The 13,325-nt window shown below is 40.4% G+C and overlaps 1 protein-coding gene across 1 annotated transcript in view; it reads right to left on the reverse strand.

The window, feature by feature from the left end:
• The window catches only part of LOC128932721 (neural-cadherin-like), a 59,252-nt gene that overhangs the window by 30,916 nt on the left and 15,011 nt on the right, over nucleotides 1–13,325 (reverse strand). The window contains exons 3-8 of the mRNA XM_054269402.1: nucleotides 12,060–12,285; nucleotides 9,418–9,622; nucleotides 7,626–7,737; nucleotides 5,576–5,825; nucleotides 2,689–2,831; nucleotides 182–354 (exon numbers count right to left, since the gene is read on the reverse strand). Coding sequence (XP_054125377.1) covers nucleotides 182–354; nucleotides 2,689–2,831; nucleotides 5,576–5,825; nucleotides 7,626–7,737; nucleotides 9,418–9,622; nucleotides 12,060–12,285 — 1,109 coding nt within the window. The remainder of the gene's footprint in view (nucleotides 1–181; nucleotides 355–2,688; nucleotides 2,832–5,575; nucleotides 5,826–7,625; nucleotides 7,738–9,417; nucleotides 9,623–12,059; nucleotides 12,286–13,325) is intronic.

A 13,325-nucleotide genomic window follows, 5' to 3' on the forward strand; every position in this document is an offset into this window, starting at 1 on the left:
CTGCCACAAGAGCAGAACAGACCCTGAAAGCCTTAGGGAGGGATGGAAAAGGAGGAGAAGACAGGACCCAGAGGGAAGCAGAGCACCTCCTGACCAGCTCACCTGCTGCACACCTGCAGTGCCAACACTGCTAAAACATTTTACACAGTCCAGTACAAATGCCAGAGGCTCATATATTTACCTTCTGAAAGACAGGTTTGTTGTTGTTGACATCATCGATTTTCACAACAACCTGGGCAGTACTTGTGAGAGGATGGGGCCCTCCAGAGGCATTATCATCAGTAGCTGTGACATTCAGCACATATTCTGTCCCCTGCAGCTCAGGAAATGGGCTTGCACGAAGTCTAACCAGCCCTGTAAAAACAACAGGTTGTGGGTTTTGCTGCATTAACCCATTCCCATTATCCTCACTAATGAACATGACAACAAAGCATTCTGGCTTTCCTATTCACCAATAAAGCAAAAGGCTGTGCTGTTTAATTTAACGACAGTGTTTTTACTGCAGTCCCACATTAAAGCAAAATAAAGACATCACAACAGGTTTGTCTGCAGGTTTGCCTACAGAGCACACTGAGCCCGCAGCCACAGCTCAGCTGCCCTGCACATAATGGCTTTCATCAATCTGCAGCTGCCATGGACAGCTCAGCTGAGACTCCTTCAAGTTTACCTTCCTGCAGCTCAGACACAGCAGCACTGAGCTCCAGAGGCACAGGCTGAGAAATCTCTGCTGTGCTCTCAGAATTCCCCCAGGACACAGCCTGCTGGGTGGGACACACAGGCACTGCCAGAAAGAGGTGCTGCATTGAAGAAGGGGCCACAGGTGCCTGAGATCCTGCAGAGAGGGGCTGCCATTCTTTTGCTCCACCATGCATCACATCTGTTATTCATCAGGAATAATCACAATTGTCATCACAGCAGAGTATTTTCACAGCATCAATGACACTAAATTTGCTTGAAAATGTATTGTTTTAGCTGCAGCACTTATCTTTGACACTTCTCCACTGTACCTCCACATTTCTACAAGAAGGTACAGACTATTCCCCTGACATCATTCCTGAAAAGAAACTGCTGTAAGCCACTCTATAAACCTTTACTGGTTTATTCAGCAACAACAGCCTAAAAGTGTTTTGGTAAAAATGCTAATGTTCCTAAAGTTAAGTTTCAAATACTATAGAATTAATTGGCAAAAAAGTATAACTGTACTTTAATATAGAAAATCATGTATACATGATTTTCTATATTAAAACTGTGGAGCTAATCCCAAGAGATGCTATCAATCAAATGTTGAAATGCTTTGACCAAAAAAATCTGTTTCTCACAAAAAAGGTCTTCAGAAGTGTCATGTATATTAATGCTGTAGCTTTTAAACACACTCAAAACCTTTGTTCCTCTTCAGGTGCCAAAGCATCTGTAGAAATTTAACTCTTGGAACCTGCAACTCTATTTTTAAGTCAGAAAGGAAGTGAAGGAGCTCACAGTAAACTCAGGGTCATGATTCAATGCTTGCAAGTTACCTGCAGACTGTATTTTTGGGAATGTTTCAGAATCTAACATTAATATTGCAAAAACCATGATTGCATTGAAATTAAAATTTCATGTTAAGTGAACTCTATGAAGTAAAGGGAAGGAATAACTAAGGGCAGCTTGCTCCTTCCTATGCATTCAATGCTCCTGCTTTGGAAAATCTAAGTTCAGATTTTGATTGCAGTTCAAAATACAAAGTAGTTTAACTGAAGTTAATTAAGTTACTTCAATCCTTCAATGGGATTTCAATTTGTTTGCCTGTTTCAATCTCAAAACATCCTCTTCTGTTTTTTCAAGCAATCAACAGCAAATAAATCCTATTAATTTAAAGGGATATGCCAACCTACTCAGATGTTGGTGTTTGTGAACTTATTTACTTTTTTTTTCCTAATGAGGACACCAATGTGGTGGGAACCTTTTTTCTTCTCTTGTTTTGAAAATATGTGACTATTGAAAAGAACTTTAAAAGATGGAAAAATTGGCATTTCAGAACAAATGCCTTAAGCTGTAAAGTATCCTCCACACATCTTTTTTTCTCATGCATGCAGTGTTCTTGGCTAAACAACACTGGTCATGTGAATGATTAATCTTAAATGAAAAATATACTTGGTTAGTTCAGATTTTATATAAATAAAACAGTGGTAGTCTCATTCCACCTACAAACACTTCATTTTGTGTCAACACAGCACAGATAAGTCCAGCCAAGAAATGTTTGCTCTCACCAGCATAATCAGGACATTGACACAAGCATGGGGTGAGAAAAGCCTCATTTAAAATCCCAGATGTCCAGTTTCTTATATTAAATTCTATTCAGATACTTGCCTGACATTTTGGAATGTCATCCTGTTATCAATAATAACATTCTCTGTTAATTTACTGTTTCTTAAGAGACCTGTTATCTATAATAATGCCCTCTATTAAGTTACTAACTGAAAGCAAAGACTGAACAGGTAAGAGAGGTCAATTATACACAGATTTGAGGAAATTATACAATTTTTTATCTTTATAAGAAAGTATAGGCATTCTTCCCTTGCACTTTTTAAAATTAAGCTTCAAAGATAGCATATGCCATTCAGTTTATCCAGATAATAGGGCCAAATTCAAGGTGCATCACAACAGAACCAACATTATGACCACAGCAGCAAAGAGCTAACACACAATTACCTTTCTTAGGGTCAATAACAAAGTTCCCTCTCTCATTCCCAGACAGAATATCATATGTCACACCATCTCCATCAGGATCAACAGCATTAACTGTGGCAATCAGTGTGTTTGGGCCTGCATCTTCAGAAACAAAGCTCCTGTAGCTGTTAAAAAACCCAGACAACAGCACATTTATGAATTTAACCAGGGTATAATATGTACAGAACTAAGCTTTACAACACCTACTAACTAGCGGTTCAAAGGGCACTGCAGGAATTTGTAATTTTCTAGTAGAATTATACTGACATGTTGCTTTTTTGTTAAGCAGTGAAATGATAGCATTGATGATCTATCCAGCCATCCACATCCTTCTGTTGTTACTCCCATATTTCCCTCCAAACTTTCAACAGCCTTGAAGATGAGCTGTGCAACCAGACTTGTGCTAAATGAAGAATTCACTTGGGTTTTATTTATTTTAAAAAATGAGCTTCCTGATGCACAGACTCCAAGTTAAATTTGCTAAGTTAAAGCAGTTCCCATCACAGCACTTTCTGACAGAAGCCCTCAAAGGACTTTCAGTGCAGTCCTTGCCCCAGCAGGACTAAGATGAGGGTGAGATGTGGAGGATATGTGCATAATGTCAGTTTTACAAAAATCTCTGCTCAAGTCCAGACACATCACTGACATTGTAAGCTCTTAAGAGGCATTATCAGCCTAAGCTTAATGCTCTCTGGAGTAGAAAAGCCCCCTGCTTTAGCAAAGTCCCAAATATTTATTATTTTATCTGCCTGCATTGAGCAGTGGCAGACTAAGCACCCACCAGGGCTGCCCACAGGAGATATCCCAAAGCTCAGCTGTAAGAGGAACTGCAACTGGCTGCATCCACCAGAACACAGATGCACCACTGGGTTAGTGCTCATGGACACACTGGCCAGATGCTGAGAACAGCAAAAAATTAAAAGGAAAAGAAAATGGATGCACAGGAAACCTTTTCCTTCACTTTTGTTGTAGAGATTTGTGTGTTTTCTATGAAACCTCCACAGAAACAGCTTATTTTTTTCCCCCAGTTTTATATGCAATGGAGTAAGAGGTAAATCATTCTGGTTTAGCTCAGTCACAAACCTGAAGACACTGTCTTAACTGTGCATCTCAAAAGCAAATGAACAATAATACTGATAATTTTTTACAAGAAATGCAGGGAGAGTGGAGTTCAGAAGAGATCTCTTCAAAAAGAGAAAGTAAAAACTGACAGCATGAAAGAGAGTGGTAGCCTTAAGCATTTCCTAACTGAGCTAAAGAATAACTGTGATGAAAGAGAGCCCATGGCAAGGAATCATGGGTTTATACTGGGCTGTAAATCTGTTTGAGCAAAGGGCTAGAAGGACAACATCATCACCTAGATTTGTATTAGCCTGCCACAGAGCACAGCATTAACTGCAAACAGTCTCTCGACAGGCCCCAATTTACATTTGTTCACAATGATTCCAATTCATGGAAAATTTCAGCTAAGTTCTGTCTGAAATTTACCTCTGGGTTGAGGATTTTTTTTTTATAACAGGAAAGATAAAGAAAAATTAAAGCCTAGTTAACCAAAACCTTGAGATAATTTGTATTCCAGGGGATAAATTCAATTCCAATGCCTATCTACACATACACACAACAGTAGTTTCCCTGCTACTGCACAGAGAACAGAAAAGCTTCTTGTGAAGGTTTGGTAATTTCAAATAATATTAATTTTAATCCTATTCTTCAGTAAACTTTAAGTAAAAGAGCTGGCAGGGATTTTTTTTTAAACTTTGTTTTCTGTTTCCAATTTGTTAGAGATGTTTACAGCATTTTAAACAGTATCACTGGCTTCTGATTAAAATATTAGGAACAGATGCAGATAAATGTTCAATATCTCTGAAAAGTAAAATAAATTAAATGAAAAATAGGAAGAGTGAGAAACATAACCTGGTTTATTTGAAAACATAGATAAATGCAATAATAAATTCCAAAAGATCAAATTTTCCAAGTCATATCTCTTCCGCAATGTTTAGAAAAGAAAGAGAGGCACAAGATTTTGAAGCCAGAGGTTATCTGCACATAAAACAAGGTCTGTCAGAAAGCTTTGATGCTTTGTTCAGCTAAACCCCAAGCTTAACATCACTGAAATCTTTGCTTTGGTTTTGTTCTGGGCATCTTCTACTTTTAAGAGTAGAATTCGGTGCAGAAACTGACTGGAAATTCCATTACTAAGCCTCAGTGCAAGTCTTTAGCACTTTTGGCATTGCTTTGGATGCTGCTGAGTCCCAGCTATGGAAGAAAAGTGCTCACATGTATTTAGAAGAAAAAAATATATACATACAATTTGTAGAGGATGGAAAGTGAAATTAAGTGAACTCCACTTAATGGTACTTATCTTGTGGGTTTTGTAATTCAGTTGCCATTTAGCATTGTGTCATCTAAGCATTTTTGACAGCTATAAACCAGGGATGCAGACTGCTGACTCTAAGTTTAAACTGCCTAATTAAAAGGCAGAATTCCCCCATGTCTCTAGATGAGGGCTGATGGCAACAATTCTGTTGCCTGTTTTTTCTGCCTGATTTCCTTTGGTGGTGGAGGGGTGCTCCTGAACTGTATGATCTGAAATTATTGTCCCATATCTTTCAGTACACACTGGAAAAAATAAAAGTGCATTAAAGAGATATAATAAATAATAATAAATAAAAATGTAATAAGATATATTGTTTATATGCTACCTTTTTTTTTGTTACAAATTTCAGAGTCAAAATATCACCCCACAATTGTCAGACCAGCTCTCAGCTTGGATTGAACCAAAGCCAATTTCCATTCTGTGATCAGCCATGCAACCAAAACACAAAAAGCAACAGTAAAAGATAACAGAGTCTGAGGAATATGTATTTACATAGTCTGAGAAAACTCAGGTGCTTCATCATTCACATTGGAGACATGGATCCTAACAGTTGCTGTGCCAGTCCTGGGCTCTTCCCCCTGATCCACAGCCATAATGATGAACTCATAGAGGTGGTTGGGGCGCTCATAGTCCAACCTTGTGGCTGGGAAAACAGTGCCATGAGAGGTAATGCTGAAATCTTGGCTCAGAGTGTAATACAGCAGCTGGGCATTCTCCTTGGAGTCACAGTCAGTGGCTGTCACTGGCAGAAGAGGAGAGAAAGACATTGAGTAGATCCAAGTTAGTGAATTGGAATGGTAAGTGCATTTACTGGTACTGTGAAAGGATTTGCCTTGGCATGTGGTGCTTGAAATCAGTCAAGAACTCTGCTGTCCCTTGTGCTTTTTAGTGAACTAACCCTTACTCAAAAATGTGGGATCTCAGCCTCTCAGGACTGAGGTGCAGAGTGACCGAGACCACCCCTGGGGGGCTCGGGAGTCCTGGAATGTTGCCAGAAGTGTCTGGTGGCTGGACTTTGATCCTACATGGGAGACGACATCAGTATGAGGATAGGAGGATTTCACTGGGGTCAATGGTGAAGGGATAAGTTAGTTAGAGTGAAACACAGGGTTTAAGATTTCTGTACAGGGGGGTCTAAAGAAGTAAGATGGAGGAATTGGGGCGTGTCCTGTTCTTCTTCTTCTTCTTGGCCTCCATCTTCTGTGGTGATGTTGGCACTTTGGGATTGGTTATTACTAAAAGTGCACTGGTTAATAAGGATAGAAGGTATTGGGGAAAACTGATAAATATTGTATACATAACTCCGAGTATAAAGATAGGTGACCGCCCCAGAGGCTCTCAGTGTGTGCTCATGGCTGACTGCTGAGCAGACCTCTGTCGGGCAGAGGGAAAATCTTTTAGATAAACAATTAATAAAGACCGAGAAAAGATCTGAAGTCCCTTCTCGTCCTTTGAAGCGCGGGCTGTCCAAGGCCACCCCGGGCCTTTCCAGGCCATCTAAACAGCCAAGAATCAGATGCAAAAATAGGTAATTTAAAAACCCAAAAGTTAAGTCCCTGGGAGAATTTAGATGCTAGATCTTGACTTTGGTAAAGAGTCCTGTGCCATCAAGAATGCATTCTCACATAGAGAAGTATATTCTCATGTTCACCTGACCTACAGTGCTGACTCAAAATCACTCAGATCACACACTGGGAAATTAAAGATGGGATATTTACATATATTATTCAACTGATGCCCATTATGTGTTTGTCAGATCCTATTCATAATCTACAAAAATCTAAGCTAAAAGCACAGTTACCAGACCAGTAATGAATAAGCTACCATTAGTCCAGGATAAATCACTAAGCAGAACAATAGGAGGTTATAAAAGCCTGTTTACTAGGGAAAAGCAGTTTTCCAGCAGTTTAATTTCCTTTTTCCCCCCCTCAAGATTTAGAGAAAGTTTATGTAAGGGTTAAAGACTAATACAAGGCCCTTGTACATCTGCTTAATAGACACAAATTTGTTTTCTTGCTACACTTTACAGAGCACCACTACTTGAAGCTCAAGTTCTTGGTCTCCCTGGGAAGAAGCAAAGTCTTGTCAAGCATCCAAACAAAACCTCACACAGAACAGTTAAAGTGTGCAAGAGGCTGTTAATGTAAAAGAGCAGAACTCCTACAGCAAGCCCACACAGGACTCTGAGACAGGCACAGAAGGAGAGCTGAGGTGTCCATAACTCCAGGATCACTCTCTTCCTTCAAGAAATGTGGCAAGACTGCTACTATGAGCCTGCTGCTGTAATACCGGCCACAACAAAGTTCTGATACTTCAAAATTCCACAAAGAAAATCTGTTTCCTTTGCATTCCTGTCCCCCAGAATTGTTTGGGCTGTGGCACCAGTAAATAACTCTGACACGAATCTACAAGGTGTCATTTGCCTTCAGAGAGCTGCAACAACCCACGCTGGGACAAGTAATTTTGCTTTCTGAACTGAATTCTAAGTGGTGCAAGGGAGAAAAATACAGTGAACATAATAAATGGCTCCAGGAGCACCAACCTTGGAGAAGTGCAGTTGTCATAGGAACTGTTTCAGGAACACCAACTTTGCTGTAAATCGACTGGTGAAATTCGGGGGCACAGTCATTCACATCTGTGATTACAACCAAAACCTAAATGGGGAGGAGGGGAATGTTAAACAGCAAAGTGAATCAAGGGAACAACCTCACTGCTATGGAAATACCACATGGAAGGATTTCCCAAAAACATCCTTGAAGTCTTCAGCAGCTATAGGATGAGACATTTTTCTTAGATTGCTCTTTTTCTGCTGAGTGCCACTGAAATATTACATTCCATACTAGCAATTGCCAAGTCCCTGACCCTGCAGCAATGTTTTCCACTCACCCTTCATCTCCATTGATTATTCCTTATTACTAGTTTAAAGGAAAATGCACCATCTGCTTGCCAAGCACCCTTTTTCCATTATCTTATCTTGCAACACTTCTGTGATTTGTAACACTAAAAACTCTACTGCCAAGCATATTACATTTTAGCATTATAAATCTCTAAGGCCAAGTTCTGAATTTAATTACAGCAGCACAAATCAGATATAAGTGGAACTGATCTCCAGGGAAGTGATCACAGCCCCAAGCCTGACAGGGCTCAAGGAGTGCTTGGACAATGCTCTGAGGCACAGGGTGGGATTGTTGGGGTGTCTGTGCAGGGCCAGGAGCTGGACTCAATCCTTGTGGGTCCCTTCCAACTCTGGATATTCTATGGTTCTGGGAAACCAAGTAGAAGATACAATTTTGCCTCTAACATCTTTACAAATGCTTTCTTATTCCTGTGTCAAATATGAGTCCACAGTTTACACTCCCAACTGTAAGGAGTGTGTAAAGGAGCTTTTCTAGTGGCTCATGCTGCACTTTATGCAGTCATTGGAGGCATTCTGCATTACAGAGCACCAAGCAGAGCTGTATTCCATGACCCTTGCAGAGCAGCTGTGCATGAACTAGAGTTGCTCTCTCAACTATTGCGGTTGTATCAGTGTAAAGCAGGTACAAGTTGAACTACCTCTAGGCTAAATATATTTGTAAAATCATCTCATAATCCTCTTTTGAGTCATATTTTACCATTCTTCATCCTGCAGTACACAAGGGTCAACTGAAACCATCAGGCTCTGGTGTGCCAGAGCCAGTGTTTGCTACACTGGCACACTGCTTCCTGTCTCTCTGTGTCCTCACACTTCATCCTAGTAGTTCTGTCTCCAGCTCCCTCTCTTATTTCCTGCAGCAGGAACAAACTCACATAGTATGCTTTTCCTAGCTCAGTGAATCTCTGAATTCAAATAACTGTAATAACTATATTAAGAAATATTTTTGCTGTCAAACAGCTTTCTAAAATACCACAAACCATCAGCTTTTAATATCAGTGAATTTTTATTACTTTCTTCTTTTATGAGTTCACTTTGTGTTCTTGATACAAAACAAGTAATTCTTTGTCCTGCCTTTGCTTTAGAGTGGAATAATCACAAATGTACCTCATGCTTGATTAAAGCAGAGTAAGGCAAAAACTCTTGGCCACACCCATTTCCATGTGTTACCAGGTAAGACTTGGGATCCATGATGGGATGGCATACTGATCCCTCAGAAACGGCCTTTAGAGCATCTGCAAGAGGGAAATCCAAGAGCACCTAAACCACTCCTCAACATCTCCCCAGAGACAGAAAGACTTTTGAAATGGACAGCAGAACAGCCAGCATGGGGAAATGGGAGCTCCTGGTGGATCTGTCCAGATCCCAAAGGATGAAGGAAAGTGGAACTGCAGCCAGGCTGCTGGAGGGGAACACCTACCTCAGCAGCAGTGCTGAACTGCTCCTCACTCTCCTCTGCCCTGACCAAAAGGAGGAACTGGTGGGGGTCTCCTTCATAATCCACACTCCGAGTTAGACTGAGCTCTCCTGTGGCCCCATCAATGCTGAACAGAGCCCCAGGATTAGTGAGCAAACTGTAGCTCAGGGATTCCTTTTGATAGGACACAGCAGTGACTGTAAGAAAGCTGCATTAAAAGAAATAAAAAGAGAGGACTCAAGGACATAACACGACATTCTGAAAAATATGACAAAAGCAATGCATATCAGTAGTGATGGTGCAAGCCTGCAGGTCTGCTCAGAGGTATCCTCAATGAAGGCAGTGACAGCTGTATCTAAACACCAAATTCAAGCATTTTGTTACACAGAGCTTCTATCACCTTGGGGTTAAACAGATAAAGATTCTTGGAAGCAGAACACAGTAAGGATTAAAAATGCAGGAACAGAGGATTTAAATTTTGCTGCAACTGAATTTGCCTACTTCAACTTCCTTCTGTGGTAGTGATGGTTTTCAGGCAGGAAACTAAAAGATAAAGCAAGATGAAAAAGATTTGTTTTAATAACAGCACAGTAAGTTTGCTGCAGTCATACCATCCTAAAGTTCCAATAGATAACAGCAAAAGGATAAAAGCCAGGCCCTAACAGCAGTGTGTGTTACAGCTTACACTGGACATATATTTTTAGCTCATCTGACACTATCTTTTTTCCACTGAAGTGCAATGAATTTAAAGCCTTCAAGTGGAAACACCCACAATAAGAACTAAAAGAAGAAATTTAAAACTAAATATTTTTAAAATATTTAAACCAGAAAATTAACTCCTCAAGTTCTTTTGCTTTAACATGCAAGTTTCTTAGGAAAAAGAATTCCATCTCCCAGGAGAACACACCAACATGATCATGTGGCAATTACAGTCAGAAACACACAAACTCATTTTGTGCAAACTCCTTTTCCCCCCCCTGCACTGCCATCCTGCTGTGCCTCACTTCCCTCTGGTGCACTACTGAACCAATGGACAGCACTGCTGTGGGTCATCATCTCTCTTCAGTTTTCTCCTGTATTTTCCTGGGCTGAGGTCTCACAGGCAGTTTCAGCTGGTGCATGACTGCATTCCTGCCCATAGGAATTATTTTGCTCTCCTTCCATCTCCCTGCCCTGGCTGCATGTTCAAGCCACCTCTCCTCTCCTGCCAGCACTGAAAATCTCAAGGCCATGCTGGGAGCACATTTAACAACCCAACTGAAAACTTTTTTGTCTTTGTACCTGCTCAGCTCAGGCTGCCTGTGCAGCTGTAGCTCATTGGTGTGACAGGCAGACCAAAGGAAGGGAAAGGTTTGGTAATGATCCTCTGCTCAGCAGCAGCCTTAAATCAGGCTCTAATTAGGAAATCCTAAACCCAGAAGTTCAGTGCATGACAGCAACTCTGCTCTGGTTTGGCAAACTAAAACCACTACACCTTCATACTTGAGTAATTGGCCCAATTTAAATAAGAGAATTTTAGGATTCCAGATGGATTTTCATGGCTATTTCTGGAAAACACATTACAGAAACAACTTTCACACTTTCATTGTGTATATTCAAGCCTTTGTAGATGCAATAACCACACAAAATACTTCATTCTTTTTGGATATTGCCAAGTCATTTGATCAGCTGACTAATCTACTATCACCTAAGGTGTGCAAACCTATTTGTAATAGTGCTAAAAAAGTTTTGAATAATTTTATTTTTAATTCTAAACATTATTGAACCCAATACAACAGGTACCAGTTGGACATTATAGTATTTTGCAGTTATTCCATTTCTTTTATGCCCGTGCAATTTAACTTTATTGCAGCTTTAAAAAAAAAACCTTGTTATCTACTAAGATTTTGTTTTAAATCTTAACAGTCCTTGGTTATTTGGACACTGTAAAACTGAATGCTCCAGACTGAACATTAGCACCACAGATAATATAATATTAATAATATTTGAACTGCCACAGAAGGAACACATTGACTGGACAAAAGTATTCTCTATTCAAGTGGAAGAGAAAATGTTTGTTGTAAGAAAAAAAAAAAACAGTTTGGAAAAGAAGGGACTGAGCATTCAGATGGACTTATGTTACTAACATTTTCTGTGATATTTCAATTGACATGGAGATACAAAGGGTGGAGAAATAAAATAGCAAGTTCTGTGGCATCTTCATTTTAGCTCAGTTTGTCATTGTGATGAAGACAGGATAAAGAATCTTGGTTTTTCCAATTTTCTCTTGGGAGTGGAGGCACTTCTCCAAATTTGACAAGTAAAGTTAATGTATTCTTTCACACAGGATATCTTTCTTCATGATGTAACAGTACTAATTTCTATTCTTCATTTTGTTTGAAAGTTAAGAAACAATCAACTTCTAATCCTTTCCATATCATTTCAAAAAGTAAGAAAGCACAACTATTCAATAGCACCCCTCCCTGTAAAAGGGTGACTAAAACAGTACAACACCAAACTGTGTTGGGATCACTTCTATTAAGAGACCTGAATTGCTTCTCACAGTATTTATTTATGATTCACAAACATACCAAGGCTTTGGGGAGATCAGAGAGAAGTCCAAAGCAGGACACAAGCTCCCTGCCCTGCTGTGAGCTGTTACTTACACTTCTCCTGGCAGGGTGCTCTCAGGAACGTACACACAGTACGAGATGTTGGTGAACTGCGGCGGCCGGAATCCAGCAATGACAGACACAGAGGCTGGGGACCCTCTGCTGCCAAGCTTGTCTGCTGCCAGTACAGTCAGCAAATACTCCTTGTCCCTCACCAGTGGCAAACCTGTGGTTTTAATCCAGCCAGTGTCCTTCTCAACTTCAAATCTGTCTTCACCACCTGAAAGGAACATGTCCACAAATTGTCATCTATTAGAGTGTTTTTATTTGATTACAATTAGGAGAATACAGTGCTAATTCCCAAGTTGGCTTTGGCTTAGGATCAGCATGCACACTAAGGTTGAAAAGTTTGTTTAGAACTTACATATCAGTCATTACATTCATCACTCATGACCGCATTTCAAAATTCTTTTTTACTCTCTGGACAATTATCACTCTTCTTTATCACTGAATTATAAAATAGTTTGGATTGGGAGGGACCTGAAAGTCCATCTCATTCTGCCCCCTACCATGGGCAGGGGCACTTCTTACAAGACCAGCCTGCTCCAAGCCCTGTCCAACCTGGCCTTGGACACTTCCAGGGATCCAGGGGCAGCCACAGCTTCTGTAGCTGGGCATCCTCACCCTCACAGGGAGTAATTTCTTCCCAATATCCCACCTAAACCTACTCTCTGTCAGTTTAAGCCATTCCCCCTTGTCCTGTCACTCCAGGCTCTTCTGAATAGTCTCTCTCCATATTTCTTTTATCCTTCAAAACTTTGCTGTTGCTTGACCCCAAGTGTCCCTTACCAGAAAATACTCCACTGGAGGGGTATTGCTGCTCCTCATCTGCTCAGACACTTTTGAATTATTACTAAAGTTTCTTAAAAGGAGACACACAAAATATTATCACTGAGTCTGTACAACCTTTGCACAGCACAGCCCTTTAAAAGTTCTTTACAAATGAACCAGAAGCATGACTGCCACAAGGAACAGGAACATTAACCCTCCTCTCCACCCAACAAACTACTCCTCCACAGACTCTCATAAATACAGTCCCCATTGCCACCCCTTGCCAAAGCCTTGGATTACTGACTGCTCCTCTCCCCATCATACCCAGGGATATATTTTGACAAGAACTCAACTTTGCAAAGAAATATATGCATGCATCAATAAAAGTGGATTTTTCTCACACCTAGAGCTGAAGGTTTATGGACCTCTCGCAGGAGGAAGGGAAAATTAAACTGAGGATAAAAAAGTCACAATAGTGAAGCATGATAC

The sequence above is a fragment of the Melozone crissalis genome, unplaced genomic scaffold, assembly GCF_028551555.1.
Source record: "Melozone crissalis strain CALT ecotype California unplaced genomic scaffold, PUWL_Pcris_2 ptg000007l_1, whole genome shotgun sequence".
NCBI classification, from domain to species: Eukaryota; Metazoa; Chordata; class Aves; order Passeriformes; family Passerellidae; genus Melozone; species Melozone crissalis.